The sequence below is a fragment of the Carassius carassius genome, chromosome 48 (assembly GCF_963082965.1).
Source record: "Carassius carassius chromosome 48, fCarCar2.1, whole genome shotgun sequence".
Taxonomy (NCBI): Eukaryota; Metazoa; Chordata; class Actinopteri; order Cypriniformes; family Cyprinidae; genus Carassius; species Carassius carassius.
In genome coordinates, this window is record NC_081802.1 from 8,773,002 (window position 1) to 8,792,068 (window position 19,067).

General features: G+C 37.5%; 2 protein-coding genes across 8 annotated transcripts; both read left to right on the forward strand.

Moving 5' to 3' along the window:
- Positions 1-5,534, forward strand: LOC132131963 (E3 ubiquitin-protein ligase MARCHF2-like). The gene is made up of 5 exons (XM_059544164.1): positions 1-212; positions 1,554-1,825; positions 1,934-2,138; positions 3,232-3,441; positions 4,410-5,534. Exons 2-5 carry the CDS (start codon positions 1,650-1,652, stop codon positions 4,566-4,568), a joined length of 750 nt encoding a protein of 249 aa, XP_059400147.1. The 5' UTR covers positions 1-212; positions 1,554-1,649; the 3' UTR covers positions 4,569-5,534.
- Positions 5,535-10,617: 5,083 nt separating this feature from the next.
- Positions 10,618-18,857, forward strand: LOC132131919 (heterogeneous nuclear ribonucleoprotein M-like). Of its 7 annotated transcripts, XM_059544093.1 has the most exons (16): positions 10,618-10,912; positions 11,782-11,957; positions 13,248-13,300; positions 13,864-13,871; positions 13,965-14,058; positions 15,225-15,578; positions 15,663-15,816; positions 15,917-15,966; positions 16,145-16,205; positions 16,312-16,410; positions 16,506-16,547; positions 17,318-17,389; positions 17,469-17,573; positions 17,664-18,244; positions 18,348-18,399; positions 18,486-18,857. In XM_059544093.1, the coding sequence occupies exons 1-16, from the start codon at positions 10,866-10,868 to the stop codon at positions 18,647-18,649; spliced, it is 2,112 nt and encodes a 703-aa protein (XP_059400076.1). In that variant the 5' UTR covers positions 10,618-10,865; the 3' UTR covers positions 18,650-18,857. The 7 variants fall into 7 exon arrangements, with proteins under 7 accessions (XP_059400076.1, XP_059400071.1, XP_059400074.1 ...); XM_059544088.1 differs by lacking the exons at positions 10,618-10,912; positions 11,782-11,957; positions 13,248-13,300 and having other exon boundaries at positions 13,747-13,871; positions 15,225-15,372; positions 15,436-15,578; XM_059544091.1 differs by lacking the exons at positions 10,618-10,912; positions 11,782-11,957; positions 13,248-13,300 and having other exon boundaries at positions 13,747-13,871; positions 15,225-15,282; positions 15,352-15,578.
- The last annotated feature ends 210 nt before the right edge of the window (positions 18,858-19,067 follow it).

Below are 19,067 nucleotides of genomic sequence, written 5' to 3' on the forward strand. Positions count from 1 at the left end.
TTCCGAAGCAGCGCTGCGTACGGAAGCGCCTCCCTCTACGCTCTTAACGTACACGGCGCTAATCAGAGACGTCGGTAGGAGGCCGAGCTGAGTCGCTCGCTGAACGAAACCCAAAACAAGGCTTGTACGTTTAGCTTATCGCTTTCAGACAAGCGCCACCTTTAAAAGGAATTCACCCTTAAAGGCACCAGCTCAGCATGGAAAACCAGAAGGTAAGATTAGACTTCAAGAAATGATGGTTTAATCTCTAATCCCAGGTTTTGATGACATATTTGGCTACATGGCTAATGCAACTAGCAGCCTTAATGCAGCTGCATTTTCACTCTGCCTCTGTCTTAATACGCACCGAATCGGTTTAATTTCGATTTAATCTAGTCTGAAATGTTAGAAACATTTAGCGCTGCACTGAAGGGAAATTATGTTTTATTGGCACTTGTGTTGTGTGCCAAAGGCCCTCTCTAGACCAGTATCAGACAGCTTGATAGATTAGATCAAACCACATCAGTTGCTTTAAATGTGCAAAGATGTTATGGCAGCAAATGTAACGTTAGGTAATTTCATGTAAAATAGCAGTGCATCCTCTCTTGTTTCTGTCCATACATTCCCATGCAAGTAACGTTAAAGGTTATATTTGGTAGGTTTGATCAGTGCATCATATCTTAATTTAATAATCCAGCGAGTTGCCATTTATCAGAAGATGTGTTAAATAATGTTTCAAAACCTACAGTACCCAAAAACACTGTCTAGATCGGCGGCTCACTAGGTTTTCCTTTTGTTCAGTTAATAGACTAAGTTAACCTCAATATGATTATGTTATTAGTTTCACAAAAATGTGTGCCACATTGTGTTTTTCAGAAAGAAAGATATTTAAAATATTATATATATATATATATATATATATATTACAAAAATAAGCTCTAATACTGTTTTTCCTTGGAAATATAATAAAAAAGACAAAGCACAAATCAAGTATTCAGTAAGGAACTTAAAATGGGAGTAAATGGGGGCAATTTTTAGATGATTTAAAAGCAGAAATGTGAAACTCATGAATTATTAAAGCACGTACATTTAAATCATTATTGTTTACAGTCATTTTAGGGTTTACAACATTGTCAAGGCAACAGGGTTGGAAAATTGGATGTAACTTTAGTTAAAAGTGTTTTTTAACATGTTTTCTTATCTTAGTTTCGTTTATCTTTTGGCCACACGCACTTCCGGTTTAAGTGTCTCAATAGAGTGAAAAGTTGAAATGAGTTTTGTGGTAATTAACATTATGCCACTAATGCTGTTGTTTGAACTTGTATTGAACACAATATTCCTCTCACAGAAAAAACACATTTACTCTTATTTGGCTCATTTTTGCATAAGTTCAGTAGGAATCCACATTATGTATTATTATTTGCATTTGGTTCAGTTGGTAATGTGAATTTACAGTTTGAATGTGACTTCTGTCTGAGCGGCGCTTCATACATTGCTACGCTATTGCTAATACCATTGTTTTGCTGTCGAAATTTCCCTCTTGTAACCATTGTAAAAGTTCCTCTTCTCTGCAGTGGTAGGGTCTTTGTGACTTGAGGTGTGGGAGTGAGGCTGCTCCCCTGTTTCCCCGTGGTGCTCCCCTGCCCCTTGCCCTCCTGGACGGCCCCGAAATGACCACAGGGGAGTGTTGCCACCTCCCAGGCTCCCTGTGTGACTGCACTGGCAACGCTGCCCTGTCAAAAACCGTGGAGGATGCTGAAAACCACCGGGCTCAGTATGTCACCCAGGTCACGGCCAAGGATGGACGTCTGCTATCTACTGTTATCAAAGCCCTGGGCACCCAGAGGTAGACAAATCTAAGCAAAACTTTGTGTAATATTTAAAAGGTTTTGACTTGATTTCCACATGATGTGCATTTCAGTAGCCTAAAGATAAAGCTTCTCTTCTCTGTTAGTGATCGGCCAATTTGTCGGATCTGCCACGAGGGTCAAGACGTGTGCAACAGTGAGGTGCTTCTCTCCCCGTGCGACTGCACCGGCACATTGGGCACGGTCCACAAGAGCTGCCTGGAGAAATGGCTATCGTCCTCTAACACCAGCTACTGTGAGCTGTGCCACACTGAGTTTACCATTGAGCGCCGGCCCCGACCCCTCACAGAGGTAACAGAGATTAATGCCTTTATCCTCATCTGCACGGCTCGGCCGTGCACTAACGTGTGCACTAACATGGCATAATTGATTATAGGTCAAAGACGAGACCTCTGTATCAAATTAAATGTATATAAGTAGTTTTGTATACATAGAAAGTAAAGTAAATGCAAGTGTCCACTACTTTAATGCTTTAACTTTTGTGAAAACAAAATGTCAAATGTTGTTGATATAATGCTCCATTGTAATTCAGTGAAACATATTTATATAAAAATTCTGCAAATTAATAGAATAGATTATATAATATATTAATTGATTATTCTGTACTTATCAAAGAAAAAGTGATCTTACAAACTTTTATAATATTTTAAATGCTAAAAAAAACATCTTTCTGAAAAATGGATAAAACCTAGTGGTTTGAAAGATAGTGTCAAAGTTAAAATAACAATTAATTAGTTATTAATTAGTCTTTTAATGTCATCTCATGATTCTGGTTGTAAATATGCCTGACATTATACTTTGGTATATAAGCTATTGTTACATTGAAAGACATATTATAGTGGGTGATTTCTGTAAATCATGGGGAAAATATATAATAGTTTTTGAGCAGAAGAAAATTAAGTTAAACAGGACACTTATTCTGTTACATAAAAAAAGTAAAGCTGTATCTAACTTTTACGGTTTTGATGCTTGAAAACCTGTTTTTGTCTTTGACCTGTGCTTTTTGATAATATGTACTGAGCTGTAAATACATGGTAATTAGACTGAAATAATAAAACATTGAATATGAATATTTTATTATTAATAATTACACAGCCCTGCATCTGATTTCCAAAAATATATTTTTCAAATCATGTATATATGTGTGTAATTGATTAGGTTGAGAAATGATCAAAACAATACATTTAAATAAGTTACTTTACCTTTAAATACCACTCTTATCTTTGGACCCGAATTAAGTTAAAAAGTGGTATAACTAGTTTTCAAACTGGTCATTACTAAGAATGTTGACCGTGATGTTATTGGTCATAAAATATAATTATTGGTATTAGGCAAAACTGTTCATCTAAACATCATCAGTAAACCTCACATCATCTTTCAATAGTGGCTCAGGGACCCAGGCCCCCGGAATGAGAAGCGCACCCTCTTCTGTGACATGGTGTGCTTCCTGTTTATAACGCCCCTGGCAGCCATCTCAGGCTGGCTGTGTCTACGGGGTGCACAGGACCACCTGCACTTCAACAGTCGCCTGGAGGCAGTCGGCCTCATCGCTCTGACCATCGCACTCTTCACCATCTACGTCCTCTGGACACTGGTAGTGTGTTACATCCAATTAAATGCAGATTACATTTACAGTACATTTTTATTCTAAAGCAGAATGTTGATATAAATTTTGGGGCAATCACACAAAGACTTATCTGAACATGTCTGGGTCATATTTCACCCCAAAAATAGAAAGGAAGCAAAATAAATAATGCTTTCTGTTAATTGTGTATAATATGTTTTAAAATGCAAAGAAAGCAAAGAAATTTTGTTTTACTGCAATGCCAAAAGTATCTAGTTGTCTTTACCAAATTGCAAAAAAAGTGTCCTCATTACCATAATACAAAGAAATCGTTTTTATTGTGCAATGAAAAATATCTTGTTCTCTTCTCCATAATTCAAAAACATATTCTCATTACCATAATAAAAAAATTAAGGTAAGCACTACTTTAAAGTGTAAACGTTCCTCCTTTCTGCAGTGGTAAAAATATCCTAACCGTAATGCATAAGAATCTTTCTCATTACTGAAATGCAAAAAATATGTTAATTATTAATGCATTAAATATGAAAATAAAATAATTATTTTAGTTCAAAGAAATCAAATTTTCATTATCATAATGCAAAAACAAACTAACCTCTCCCATCATCATTACCACAATGCAAAAAAAAAAAAAAAACATTACCGTAATGCAGAAAAAACTTTCTCATTGCAGTAATTCATAAAAGATTTAAACTTTTTACTATTTTATGCTGTAATATTTCTTGTAACACCTTTCATTTATTCTGATTTTAATACAAATCTTTGTGTCCTGACAGGATGATTCACATTATTTTCCGGTAATGACAGTTGGAGAGTGTAGAGAATGTTCCTGTAATTTCTTTTAAATCATACTTTCATACTCTTTCTTCTCATTTTCGGCGTGAAATGTCACCCAGACAAATTTTTCATGAAATTCATCATTTAATCTCTAGGACTTGGTCCTTTAACCAAAAGTGTGTAAAAGTGTCCTTGTTTTGCAGGTCTCATTCCGCTACCACTGTCAGTTGTACTCGGAGTGGAGACGAACCAATCAGAAAGTCCGTTTGCTCATTCCTGACACCAAGGGTGCACACTCTACCCAGCATTCCTTGCTTTCCACAAAGCTGCTGAAAAAGACAGCAGACGAGACCATAGTATGAGAGATGTGGTGCGGGGAACGGGGCCCGATCGCGGTGGTATTAACATGCTACATGTTCTTGATGCAGCGTCGTCAACTAGAGCCTTGGCATTATGGATGCATTAATTTCTATTTAATCCTTTTTATCTAAATATGTGAGCACTTCATTTATTTTATTTTAAGTTTTTTCACCAGTCTCTTTTAAAGTTTTTTTTTTTGTTTGTTTTTGTTTTGGAGCCTTTATAAGTGTGTTGTTTAAAGACACCTTTTATTTATCTGGGGCTTGAACAGCCAGGCTGAGGCCCCATACTGTTCAGTATGCATAGTATTTGAAACAATCGGAAAACTAACTTATGTGTATAGACGATTCCTTTAAGCACAGTGGTGAGGGATTATGACTCGAGTACATACGGCTGCTGAAGCTTAAAACCAAACCTTTCTTTTGTTATTGATGTATCATTTTTTCTACTCCTCTACCTTCAAGTACTTTCCATCTTAACCCGACGGAGTCGCATCTAAGCAAACTTAGTTCTTGTGGCTCCTATACAATTTAGTCAAGATATAAATGTATAAATATATAAACACTAAGTCAAGTAAGCTCTAAGCTTCGATCGACATTTGCCCGGGAAATGAATGTGGAGGCTGATGTATATCTGCTGCGGCGTAGCAAACGCTCAAGTACATCCGGAGTGAGAAAGGAAGGCGGGTGGTGGAAAAAAACAACTAAAAAAGAGAGTGCAATAACACGCCACCATTGGCATGATACTGCCATGGACACATGCAGGCTGTTTTTCCGAAACGAATGGTCTCCGAACAATCTAAAACAGCATGCGGTGATTCTAAAGTCGTAGCACTTTTTGACAATGTAGCCTAGATGTGAGCTGAACAAATGTAGATACGTGTATGCTTTTGGGATGCACATTTGTGGCAACTTTGTTGTTGAGTAGTGGTAAGTGCAGATGCAAACATACCTCCACAGTCCAGAATAATTTTCAAAATCTTTTTTTTTTTCTTCGTTTTTTGGTGTTGGAAGACGAATGTGTACGTGTGGTTTCAGTATGCATTTTGTAAGCTCTGCCTATTTGTGCTGTTAAGAAGGTATCAAATGGCCGAGGTTGAAGAAGGCATACTTTGGATTTTGTAGCAGTTTGTGGAAGATGCAGGTCAAGCCCCAGAGGAAGAAGTAATCGTAAAGCTAAACATCATTGCCAGACCAGTAATGAAACCATCGTCCATGAATGACACTACAGTATTTAAGCAAAGCCATCTTTCAGCTGTGTGTCGTATTGGTGCAAGAAGAATCTGCAGAACACCATTCATCAAATCTTTTTTTCATTCCCTACAGTTACCATCTGAAAGTGGAGGAATGGTTCTTTGGGATATGCAGTAATAATTGCACATTTGCCACTCTTTAATGTGGACTTTTTGCGCTATATGCATTTGCTGTTGAAGATCCAGGTCTAAAAGTGTTCGATTTGCGCAAACTTTTGGCAGTAAAGTTCACTGAGGGAATTGTTCACCTATCAATGAAAATGTTGTTATTTTTTCACCGTAATGTCACTCCAGATGGGACTGCAGTTATTTTAAACGTACAGCAATTTTGGTGAATCATTTCTGATAAGTGTTCGATGACAAGCTTCAAGATCGCAATGAAAGAGGTTCTTTTGTGCTCTTTTACAAGTCCATATGAGTCCATTTGTGCGAGAACCTAATTATATCTCACAATTAAATTTTTTGAACAATACCAGCAAGTAGTCGATAAACAGTATTTCTTTTTTCAGTTTACTTTGACTTCTCCACTTCACAAATGCTGCTGGTATTGTTTAAGAAATAATATATCTATATATATTTTTTTTTTAATGCACCTTGTTCATTTAGTGAATCATACAGCACTACCTCACAATTCTGAGAAATTCAGAACTATAAATATAAACCTAGCAATTCTGAGAAGAAAATTTCTTAGGTGACGAGAATTGTGAGGAATTTGCAGTCACCGTTTTAGTTTATATTCTGTGGCAGAAAAACCAAACAAAACTAAACTCAGAGCTATAAACTAAGAATTCCCCCCAAAAAAAGTCAAATTCGTGAGAAATAAACTCGCAATTGTAAGGAAATATTTATAATCGTGAGATAAAACGTTGAAATTATTTTTATTTATTTTTTATCCCGTAATGGAAAAAAACATCTATTGGAAAAAAAAATACAGCATGTGAATTTGGAACAACATGAGGGTGAATAAATAATAACAGAATTTACATTATGGCTGAACGGTTCTTTTAAGGCTAATGAAATGAGCTACCTAAGATATGTATCTCCACCAATTCTTTTATTGTAAATTCTGATGCGTCTCAGTTGTAAATGTGTAGATAAACTGATGTCTCTGTTATTAAGAAGTGTTGTGTGCTGTTGGTCCAGGGTTCTGTGTGTGTGTGTGTGTGTGTGTGTGTGTTTGGAGCAGACAGGCCCATAAATGTCTGGATTATTTGCCGGCCACATTTTTTGAAAGGATGCAGCTCAGAAGCTTGTAGTTCTGTCGATGTTAAGTGCCACAAACGAGCGAGTTTGAAACCGAAAGGCGCTTCTGTAGTTGGATATTCAAACATGCAAAAGGTTTTTCCCTCAAATTCATCCCCCCGCCCGTTTCCCGTGAGCTAATTTCGCTTTGGAAAATGGGAGAAAAAAAGTTTTAGGAATAATCCATCATCAGAATCATTGTCTTGCCCATTGCTCTGTTTTTCCGGAAAGAAGTTGCTGTTTTCTGCTGATATGAACAATTCTCTCAAACCACTACTGGTGTTGGATCAACAACGACAGGCAACTTTACCAACCAGCTTAATGCTAACTTGAGGAATGCTTTCTCGTTGTTGTGCTTCCACTTGCTTTTTTTTTTCACTTTTTGGGCCATTCCTTAGTTATTTTGCTATGTTGGGTAATTCATCTAAAATATTACAATGCAATTCTTACCTATAAACTTAACAACACATGTATGATATATCCATAGATATAGATGTTGTTGCATATGAAGGACATAAGGAAAGGGACAATGTTGAACTCAGTTTTATTGTTTATTTTGTGTTTTTAACATGAGCTGGCCACAATATGCAACACTGCAAGAGCAGTTCAGCTCAAATTATGATGTTAATAAAACCGAACTTATCTGTTCCTTCAATGCATGCTTTCTTGTTTTAATACAATGGCACCTTCACTAATTTATAACAGTTATTTCTGTTGTAAATTTCTGGGGGGTGTCTTTTGTTGCATTTTAAAAAAGGAAGCATTTCCAAATCTGAACTTAATTGTACCAACGTTTGCATAGTTTGTTGATTCAGTTGAAATAGCTCTACTTTTGCCAGTGTTTGTTTTATTGTATTCATACTGTATGTATCATTTTGCTTCTGTTTTGTTTTCAGTTATTCATCGAGCACCGGATTTTTATCACTCTGAAGGTTTGAAATACTACAATGCTTATGTTGTGCAGTGGCTGAGAGAAAGATGTCTGTAATGTCCTCACCAAAATATGTTGGTGCTTGAAATCGGCCAAGAAAAGTGTGCAAAGCAAATTAAAAACGATGCTCTGGACCTGGTAACTGTGCTGTTGTTCTTTCGATTTCAGAAATGGCTTAAAATCACTATTTTGGGGTACACACTATTTTTTATTATTATCTGAAGCTCTGCATTTTATAGAAGTTTTTTTTTTCAGTATAGAATAAATAAAAATAAAAAAAATTGTGGGATATAAAAATAAAAAAACGGTCGGAATTAGTTTTTTCCCCCCTCTTTTCAGAATTATGAGAAACTGTCTGAATTGTGAGAAGTTACAATTACCTTTATATATATATATATATAGAGAGAGAGAGAGAGAGAGAGAGAGAGAGAAAGATAGAGATGTTTTTTTTTCATGGTGTGGGCTAGTGAGCATTTAATACTATGTTGAAAAAGATGATAGTTAAAACAACACTGTTCAAAAGTGTTTACATCGTATTAAATAGTCATGAAATTTCCCAACGTGTAATTTCTACTATTGAATTAAATAATCTCCTGCAGAACACAGAATAATTGTATTTTAATTATTATAATAATACTTAATAATAATGACATGACATTCAGCCAAGTATGGTGACCCATACTCAGAATTTGTGCTCTGCATTTAACCCATCCAAAATGCACACACACAGAGCAGTGAACACACACACACACTGTGAGCACACACCCGGAGCAGTGGGCAGCCATTTTTGCTGCGGTGCCCGGGGAGCAGTAGGGGGTTCGATGCCTTGCTCAAGGGCACCTAAGTCGTGGTATTGAGGGTGGAGAGAGCACTGTACATGCACTCCCCCCAACCACAATTCCTGCCGGCCCGAGACTCGAACTCACAACCTTTCGATTGGGAGTCTAACCATTAGGCCACGACTTCCCTTATATTGGAATTGGAAAGGTTTTATGAGGTGAAAAATTGTGGGTGTAGCATAACTTCCAAGCAAGAAGGGCCTGCTGATGAAATTTAGAAAGTGCAATTGGCAATCTGTCTGGCAAGTAATTACATTTCAATATAAAGGGAAGGCCACCAATTTTGGTAAATATATAATTCGGGATAAAAAAACATATAGAATTAGGATTTGTTAAGCATTTTTTGATCCTATTTATCCGAAAGGTATTCACTGTATCACTAAAATCTAACACTTCATGTCCACCTTTTTTTCGAAAATTTGAAAGAACTGATTTTTTTAGCTTGTGAGGTTTGTTTTCCATATGAAGTCTAGAAAAATTTTGTTAATTCCTTTAGCAGTAGAGTCATTAACAAAAAGAGAAAGCGAAGGATATACAAAACGAGATAACCCTTCTGCTTTGGACAGAAGAACTCTCCCATAAAGGGAAAGGTCTCTTTGGAGCCAAAGATTAAAGATGTTTTTGTTTTTTTTGACCCGTCCAGAAAAATGTAGCTGTTGTCGAGCTGCTAAATTTTTTGTTAAATAAATACCAAGATATCTTACAGTCTCTTTTACAGAGATACCATCAATTGAAGAATAATCACTTTTATAGAGTGTCATTATCTCACACTTGGACATATTCAGTTTCAATCCAGAAGCACATGAAAACTGCTCAATTACATTTATAGCCTTTGTTAATTGACTCTTATCTTTCAAAAAAAGAGTTGTGTCATCAGCCAACTGGGAGATTTTAATTTCTCTATCAAAGATGGATATACCTTCCAAGCTTTTTTCATGGATAATACTTAATGATAAAAGTTCTGTAACTAAAATAAACAAAAAAGGGGAGATTGGACAGCCCTGTCTGACACCGCGGGTAATGAAAAATCTCTTAGAAGTGTTAAAGTTTATTAAAACAGAGCTGCTAATATCTTTATAAAACATTTCAATTATATTAACAAAAAAGTCACCAAAACCAAATAACTTGAGAGTCTACAAAATAAATTCATGCTCAAGGGTGTCAAACGCTTTATAAAAATCTAAGAAAAGAATTACAGCTTTAGAGTGTATAAAATCTGTATAGTCCAAAAGATCTAAAATAAGTCTTATATTGTTACAGATATGCCTATCTTTTAAAAAACCTGATTGTGTCTCTGCGATCAACTGATTAAGTTTTACCTTTAGTCTATTAGCAAAAACCAAGGCTAAAATTTTATAATCAATAGTCAGGAGTGTAATTGGACTCCAAAAGAGGGTCCTTGCCTGGTTTGGGAACAAGGGAGATAATGCCTTGTTTCATTGATGCCGTCATTTCTTTTAAATCAATACATTCTTTGTACATAAAAAGCAATGGATGTTTGATTAACTCCCAAAAATGAATATAAAACTCAACAGTTAATCCATCACTCCCTGGAGATTTTCCTCTCTTCGTTGAGTGAAGTGCTATCAGAATTTCTTCAATAGTCAAATCAGAGTCACATAAGGCTTTAAAGTCAGGATCAATAACTGGAACATGAGCTTGCACTTTCTTTATAAAATTATCGCAATTGTGTTTATCAAACACAGATGTGTAAATGTTTTTATAGAAGGCTGTAATGAACTCACTGGTCACCTGAGAGTTTTAAAGCAGAATGCGTCACACGCTGTTTCCCGTCATGCTTTTCTTCGCTTCCAATAACAGCTTCGCCTTTTCTGTATCTCCGCCATTTCACCAGCCAAAGGAGTCTAGACTGAACACTTTTTGTGACAACGCAACAACACCACCACGATTGAGCAGCGACCCTCGTTGTTTTTACGACTCTAACCCCGTGTTTGTCTGTATCTAGATCTAGTCTGAGTGGTTTAGAGCAGTTTAATCTGATAAACGAGGAGGACAGCGGACATCTGAAGGCAAAATGTCGACCGAGGTTAAATCAGAGAAGCCAGAGAAACAAGAACAAGGGTAACGCGATAGCTGCATGCCTTTTTACTCCATGTTTTGCTTTTTATATCTTTAAAACCACTGTACCTTAGATATGGAATGTTTTGGATGCATAACACGCTCTTCATAATAAGAAGTAAGGTTCGGTTGCAGTAAAATATGAGCGTTAAAGGACAAACTCGTTTGTTTGGTTTATATCCTGATGAAACAAAGAGCCGTTGGATTCACAATGGAAGCAAACGAGCTAAGGAAACCTCGTGCACAAAGTGTACTTAATAAACGAAATAAATCATGTAACTGTTAGACGAGATATGAACGACTTTGTTTAGTAACAAACAAGACGAGTGTCCTTTGTTTGCTGCGGCCTAACGTTAGTTTGTTGAAGTGCTGGGATGCTAACATAAAAATATAAAAAAACAATGTTTTTAGATAGACTTGTTCAATTTAAATGGATAAATTTTATTTATTTAGATAAATTTGTTCTATATATATGCGTGTATGTATGTGAACGGTTTGCAACAGTTTCCACCATTTCCGTTGCTGCAAGCTCAACCCTGTTACCCAAGTAATTGATAGATTTAAAAGATAAAACATTTTATCACGCACATAACTCATATATTATTAGGTAAGTAAAAATAAAATTCGGTCCCAATCTGGCGAGAGTGTCTGTCGGTAATTTATGCTGTGCTTTCAACCCTGTTATGTGTTTTTATTTAAATACATTTTATTGTTCTAAGGCCTTTTAAACTATTTAATAACCGCCAAACGTTTGGTAACTGGGTTGAAGAAAACCAACCTTAATGTCGTTTTATCTCATGAGGTTTATGTCTGATTTTCTTTTTTGTTTAGAGAACATTTATCGAATTGTGCTTTTTTCGTTCTTTCTTCAGAAATGCAGTGAATGGCAAGTCCAGCCATGAGTCGAGGAAGGAGAGGCCCCAGAAGCGCGGTGGCGGGGGACGGTTTGAACCTTACGGAAACCCCAACAAGAGATACCGTGTGTTTGTCAGCAACATTCCCTATGATGTTAAATGGCAGACTCTGAAAGATCTCATGAAGGAAAAAGGTAAGTTTTGGTTGATGTTTAGTTGTACATCCTAGGGTAGGTTAGGAGCTTTATTTTTATGTTGGGGGGTTGTGAAGGTGGCCACCTACACACTTGCTTTAGGTCAGACGATAAACATCCCATCATGGGGAAGTGGTCTTGGGGAAAAGGCTGTCCGAAAAGTGTCTTGAGGGGGAAAAAAAGGCTGTTGTGGAAAACGATTAATAATTCAAGATTGCTAATGTTGGTGGATGGCACTTTAAAACTGTGTGAATTGCACGTACACATAGAACTGTGTTTAATCCATTCATATGAATCAGATGCCATTAATCGGTCTCTTTGGCTTCGGAGAAAGTATTTAGTTTTTACCCTAACCTGCTGGTTAGTATCTCATAACAACCCATGAGTGGTCACGTTTTCCCTATCCATGTGTAGTAGCCCCTCCATTCCTAATGATTCGCATTCATGGGGAATTTCATGTGGAAATTGTTGCTTGTAGAATTAAATTGCATTTTCTTTTTTAGGTGAATGCCAGAGTGAATGTTGTTGCAGCAGATCTTCATTATTGTGCCCTTAAGAAAAAAAAAAAGGATGTGATTGATTTCTGGGGGTACAGGTCTACAGAGTAAAGCAGCTTCTTAAGCTGGTCCTTGTTTTATCTAATGTACAGACATTCTTGCTTGAGAAATGCCAGGTGGTTCTTCAAGGTAGTTTTTGACCAACATATTGGACCTTGTTTGGGTTTGCAGTCTCGTCAGCATCTAATTCGGGACTTGTTGGAGCTGGTTTGGCTAATCGATAAAATTCAGTTCCAATTGGTTAGTTGGGAAGCCAAGTTGGTTCCAGGTGGACGAGGTTTCGGTTTCTGTAACTTCAAACCATTTTTTTGTAATATAGGTTAAGCTATTTTAATTTAGTACAAATTTTTGCACTAACGCCAAGGTTTAGCTGTGTCGAATGTTTCTGAGGTAGCGAAAGACTTGTTAACATTAGCAGAAAAGGTTCTTTGACGACCAACAAAGGCCATAGTTGACAATCCTTCCAATTTCAATGGCTTGGGAGGTCAAATCCTTTTGGTCAGTCTTGGATGTTGAGGTTTCCAGCAAGGACAGCTTAAGAAGTTTTCCTGAACACATTTTACAGCTTGCTGCTTGTAGACCTGTACCAGAATTTGAGGTGCTGGGGGAGGAGGCTCTGAACTCGCAGGCCGAGCTCACTCTCACCGTCCCCCGGTTTGTGTCTGCTCTAAACCCCTATTGTTCTCTCGGCTTCTCTCCCCTTGGTGTGTGTCGTCTGGAATCTGATTTGTAGTGGGTGAGGTAACGTACGTGGAACACTTAATGGACGGAGAAGGCAAATCAAGGGTAAGTGCAAGAGTCGAACCTCCATTTGTCCGCTTGAGTTCTTACATAAACTCTTAGATTTTAATGTGGGATGTTCAGGACTGGGTTGAGAGTTCAAAATGTGTTGTCTTGGGTGGCATTTGAACTAAAACGGACGCCGACTGCGGCTCTGAGTGGAACCGCAGGGATTGTTTTCCCAGCTATATTGTAATTCTGGTTCTCGTGTGTTTAAGAGGTAGTATTTTTTTTGCATTGGGAGTCTTATTACTAAACATGGATAACATGGCGTCAATGATTTGAGCGACTCAACTAGTGGGATAACAACAGAAATGGAGCCTGAACTGAAGGCTGGTTGTGTATTCTGGGTGTCAATTAATCCTGTTTTGAGTCTGAATGTAATTTTGTAACGTATGCACTAAGTGAATACTACAGAGAAGTATCATATGAATATTCTTAATCAATTTAGTGTCTGAAGTATTTTTCCTGAGTCAGTTGTCAGTGATTTCTTGTGGCTTTTGTATAATTGTCTCTTATTCCTGCTTTGTTTGTTCGTTCATCCTGGCTGGTGTGATGACTGAACAAAGGGTTGTGCGTAAGTATCATTCAGTTCATTAGTCTTTACTGATTTGTCTCTCTTGTTCAACTCTTGCTAATTATATATATTATATATACTTTTTTTTTTAAGGGTGGTTGAGTTCAGAACTGAAGAGCTCATGAAAAAGGCTGTAGAGAAAGTCAACAAACATGTCATGAACGGTCGTCCTCTCAAGGTCAAAGAGGTAAGTGCATCTTGCAGATGAATAACATTTGAGTGTATATCAGACTGTATAAAAACATTGACGTAGTGTCTGTGACATCACCTATAGGTTTCCGAAGAGTGTTTTTGAAGCCAAAAGTGAAACCTTGCCCACCTAGCGTGATGGTGGTGACAGCAGTAGCAATCCACCTATCACTTAAGTGGCCGTGCCATTAATTATGCAGAACTTTAAGGCTTAATATAATTTAAACGGATGAGTTCAAAAAATTCCCCCCCTGTTGTTATGAAGGGCAAAATTAGCATTTTTTTGAACCAGGCTGTAAACCCGTTTTCTTTTCTGCTGTAAATTTGAGCATTTTAACATGGGGAGTCTGTGGGACTGACTCCCTTTTGCAGCCAGACTCTAGCGGCCAGTTGATGAATTACAGTTTGTCACTTCCTTGTTGGCTTCAGGAGAGAGAGCAGGAGGTTGCCGCTTGTTGAATATAGATCAAATTCTTTTTTCCAGTCTATTTGCGACATTAAATTATGCATGTTTGCCTCTTTCAACGCAAGCAAATTTTAAGTGTACCTTAAGAAGAAAAAAAATCATAGTATTCTTCCATTCCATTTTTTTAAATATGAATTTTAAGCAACTTAATATTACAATTTTATACACTATTTTTAAGTTTATGAATATTTATGCTTCAGTCAAGACTATTGGAAACACTGACAAGATGCACTTGTAGAAATTGTCTTTAAACTGATTTAAATGTATGTTTTATTTATCCATTAAGTTTAGTAAAACTCCTTTTTACAATCATATAGTCACTTTTTTTTTTACTTTTGAATGTTAAATATATCAGATTAATATCTTTGTTGTATATAATTCATATTAAAATGTTAAATGATACCAGAATATTCAAGTGTGAAGGAATACAATTTTTACTTGTCCATTAAGTTTTGTAATATAAGAGCAAAAAATCCAGTTAAACAATAGGTTTTTTTTATAAATATTTGAATATGAATTATAGGCAGCCATTTTAACAGTTTTAATGTCAAATTTTCAGTATTGAAACAATTGTAAAAAATAGTCTTGACAAAAGCATGTTAAAATCATTCCAGTAAAATCCTCATGAATGTGAGTACTTGATGTTGAATGTATTTAACGTGGCCTGTTATAAACATTTCTCTTTGTGCTTCTCCAAGGATCCAGATGGAGTGATTGCCCAGCGTGAAGCTAATCGTGGTCACGGGGGTGGTGGTGGTGGACCCCCAGGCATGGGAGGAGGCATGGGAGGAGGCATGGGAGGAGGCATGGGAGGAGGCATGGGAGGAGGCATGGGAGGAGGCATGGGTGGAGGCATGGGTGGAGGCATGGGTGGAGGCATGGGAGGAGGCATGGGAGGAGGTATGGGAGGAGGAATGGGGATGGGCCCAGGGCCTGGCGCTCCTTCAATGGTCAATATCCCTCCAAGTCTTATGAACAACCCCAACATTCCCAATGAGATCATCCACGGACTCCAGGCTGGTAAAATCGGAAGCACCATTTTTGTGGCCAATGTAAGACTTTGAATCCACTCTGTTACCATATGTGCCATTTCCAAACTTGACCCCTGACTCTTCATATGGTGTCTTTTTGCACAGCTGGACTACAAGGTTGGATGGAAGAAGCTCAAGGAGGTGTTTGGAATGGCTGGAGTGGTTGTGCGTGCAGATATCCTGGAGGATAAAGACGGGAAAAGCAGGGGAATGGGAACAGTCACATTTGACATGCCCATTGAAGCGGTTCAAGCAGTCTGTATCCTTCACATTAGCTTTTGATGTGCCGTTGGTTGTAATGGTTGTTTAATGCAATTTAAAATGTGCAGTGCTTTAAGTTTTTCCTTAATGGATGTTAGCCATGTTCAATGGACAGCTTCTCTTCAATAGGGTCATGCACGTCAAACTGGTAAGTAATCACATGGGTTTAGCATTGAAGCTTGTTTTGCAGAATAAAAAATTCAGAATTGTGAGTCACAATAACCCCTTAATTTTTATACTTTGGTGAAAACGAGCTACTATAGGTTAGCGGTACATTGGTAGTCTGATTTTAAACTCCTCAAAATCCACCTGTCATGTCTTTTCAGGATGAGAAATCTCTTCCCAAAGGTGACTTTGCACCCCCTGACCATCCTCCAGCGCTTCCTCGTAAGTGATGACTTCCTATTCATTTTTGCCGAATGAACAATCAACCCTAAAACATCTTGCAGTTGTGTAGTTTCCTATCTAAACCAGCTCCCACCGTCTCATCCAGGTGGTCTGAGTGGTATTGGTCTCGGTCTGGGACCCGGCGGTCAACCCATTGATGCTACCCAGCTCAACCGGGGTGGGATGGGCAACATGGGACCAGGAGGTAACAGCATGTTGATCTTTTTGGAATGATTCCTCTTGTACACATTCACTGAGCATCACTCCCCTCCCCTATCCATTAAATCATTTTCTCCATAGGAATGGATGGATTGGGATTTGGTGGCATGGGTAGAATGGGAGGTATGTGCTTCATCTCATCAGCCATTCTTGCAGGGGTTACTGCTTTGATTTGCATTCCATAGTTCAAGGATGCTCCGTTCATTTTGACAGGCTGTATCCAAACTGCACTGGTCTCTAAATAATTATTGTATTATAATTTTTTTAATTGCTGCTTAATTGCTTATCAACTTTGAATCATCAATTTCAATTTTTGTATTTTATCTACAATGATTGTTTTTTTCCCTGCATATTTATTCTACTTTAAATTCTTTGAGGCAGTATATTTTATCAGTTATCTTCAAGGTTTTATTTCTTAATTTTATATAAGAAAATTGCTTATTTTATCCACTGAATTATTTGCAAAGGTTTTGGTTTTATGCTGCTTATTTGATCCACTGTGAATTGAGTTATCATTGATCTTTTGTTTTAATTTATTTAAATGCTGCCTAACTTATTTGTTAGGTTAAATTTTTTATGATATTTTTAGAAAATGCTACTTTTTTGTCTACTATAAATTATCTTTAAGGGGTGTGTTTTTTTTATTTTTATATATATATATATATATATATATATATATATATATATATATATATATATATATAAATAAATAAATAAAAACTGCTCATCCATTAAATGTAAAACAATTTTCCAGCATATTTTGTCCATGGACAAATAAAACCAAGATCATTTATAAAGTTGCTGCTTATTTGATCTAATATGAATTATGAAATTTCCTTGCATGCGTGCGTTAATTCACTATGAATTGAATCTTAACTGTTACTGATCTCCAGGAATGGATAATTTCGGTGGTGGTATGAACAACATGGATCGTTTTGGACCCTCTGGAATGGGTCGAATGAATGGTAAATGCATTTACTGGTTTTTTTTTTTTTTCCATTTTGCTAGCAGCTGAGATTGAGTTTTTTATTTTTTAAAATGCAGATATGGATCGTGGAATCGGCGGTGGCTTTGATCGAGATTTTGGTGCCCGTAATGAGATGGGTATGTCCCGTAGCAACTTCGGAGATGCTTTTGACCGAGGAATGGGTTAGTAATGTTTAACCTTTTGCTCCTATAAATTTCTTATATAGTTACATAATGTCAAATTTTAAATTATTTAAAAAACTTTATTGCCAGGAAACTCCATGGGAATGGATCGCATGAATTCTGGCATGGAAAGGCTTGGAGGTGGCATTGACCGCATGGGAGGACCGGACCGGATGGGAATGGATCGCATGGACCGTATGTCTGATCTGGACCGGTTGGGATCTGGTTTTGACCGCATGGGTTCAGGAATTGACCGACTGGGGCCCAGTATGGATCGACTAGGATCAGGCCTTGACCGTATGAGCTCCAGCGTGGACCGCATGGGCCCTGGTGGGTTTGACCGCTTGGGGACATCCGGCATGGATCGCATGACTGGCGGGATGGACTTTGCCTCCCCTATAAGCATGGACAGGATGAACCCCGGCCTTGACCGAATTGGTTCAAACTTTGACCGCATGGGCTCAGGTGGCATGGACCGCTTCCCCTCCTCAGGTCTTGACCGCATGGGTTCCAGCATGGACCGTATGGGCTCTGGTGGCGTCGGTGGGCAGTTTGATAGACCGGCTGATATGGATCGTGGCAATTTCGGGACTTTCAGTGGGTCTGGACAAGGAGGGCCAGGGGCTGGTGGAGCCAATGCCAGGAAGGGATGCCAGATTTTTGTCAGAAATGTAAGAACATTTAAAAAAAATTTTATACATTTTTTTTCTTTTTTAGTGTTTTTTTTTTTTTTATCCTCTCATTCATAATGTGATTGTCTTTTTTTTTTTGCAGCTGCCCTTTGACTTCACCTGGAAGATGTTGAAGGACACTTTCAATTCATGTGGTAAGACTTTTCCCATCAGGGTTTTTCTTATAGCATTTCTTGCTCTATTTCATTAATCGATATGGCTTGGGTGTGTTTTCTAACAGGCATTGTGCAGTATGCAGATATAAAGATGGAGAACGGCAAGTCCAAGGGCTGCGGTGTGGTGCGCTTTGACAGTCCTGAGACTGCCGAGCGAGCCTGTCGTACCATGAACGGCTACCGGCTCAACGGACGAGAGATTGATGTCAGGATTGACAGAAATGCATAATCATCTTTTGTCTTCCGATTCCTTCCACTCCCCTCCATGGTTTCCAAATTACTTGTCCATTACATATTTGTACTTGTGCCGAAATGGTACGCTTTTAGTTATGCTTATGACTTTTAGAGACCAATTTTTTTTTTTTTTTTATTGTGATGCTTTCCAAGTAATTGCCTTTGTTAAAGGTTTGCTAATAAATCTCATCATTGAGAATCAAGCAGTGGTGTTGTGTAGTCCTTTTCAGTCATGTTTCAGTTTGGTCATCTCTGCAATTTGGTGCTAGTAGTATAAAACATTTTCATATGTGTGTGTTTGTGTGTATATAATATATATATATATATATATATATAAACCTTTTATTTACTAAACAGAACTCATTTAAGGGCATACAGTGTTGACAGTTGAGGAATGTACATAATCCTTTTTT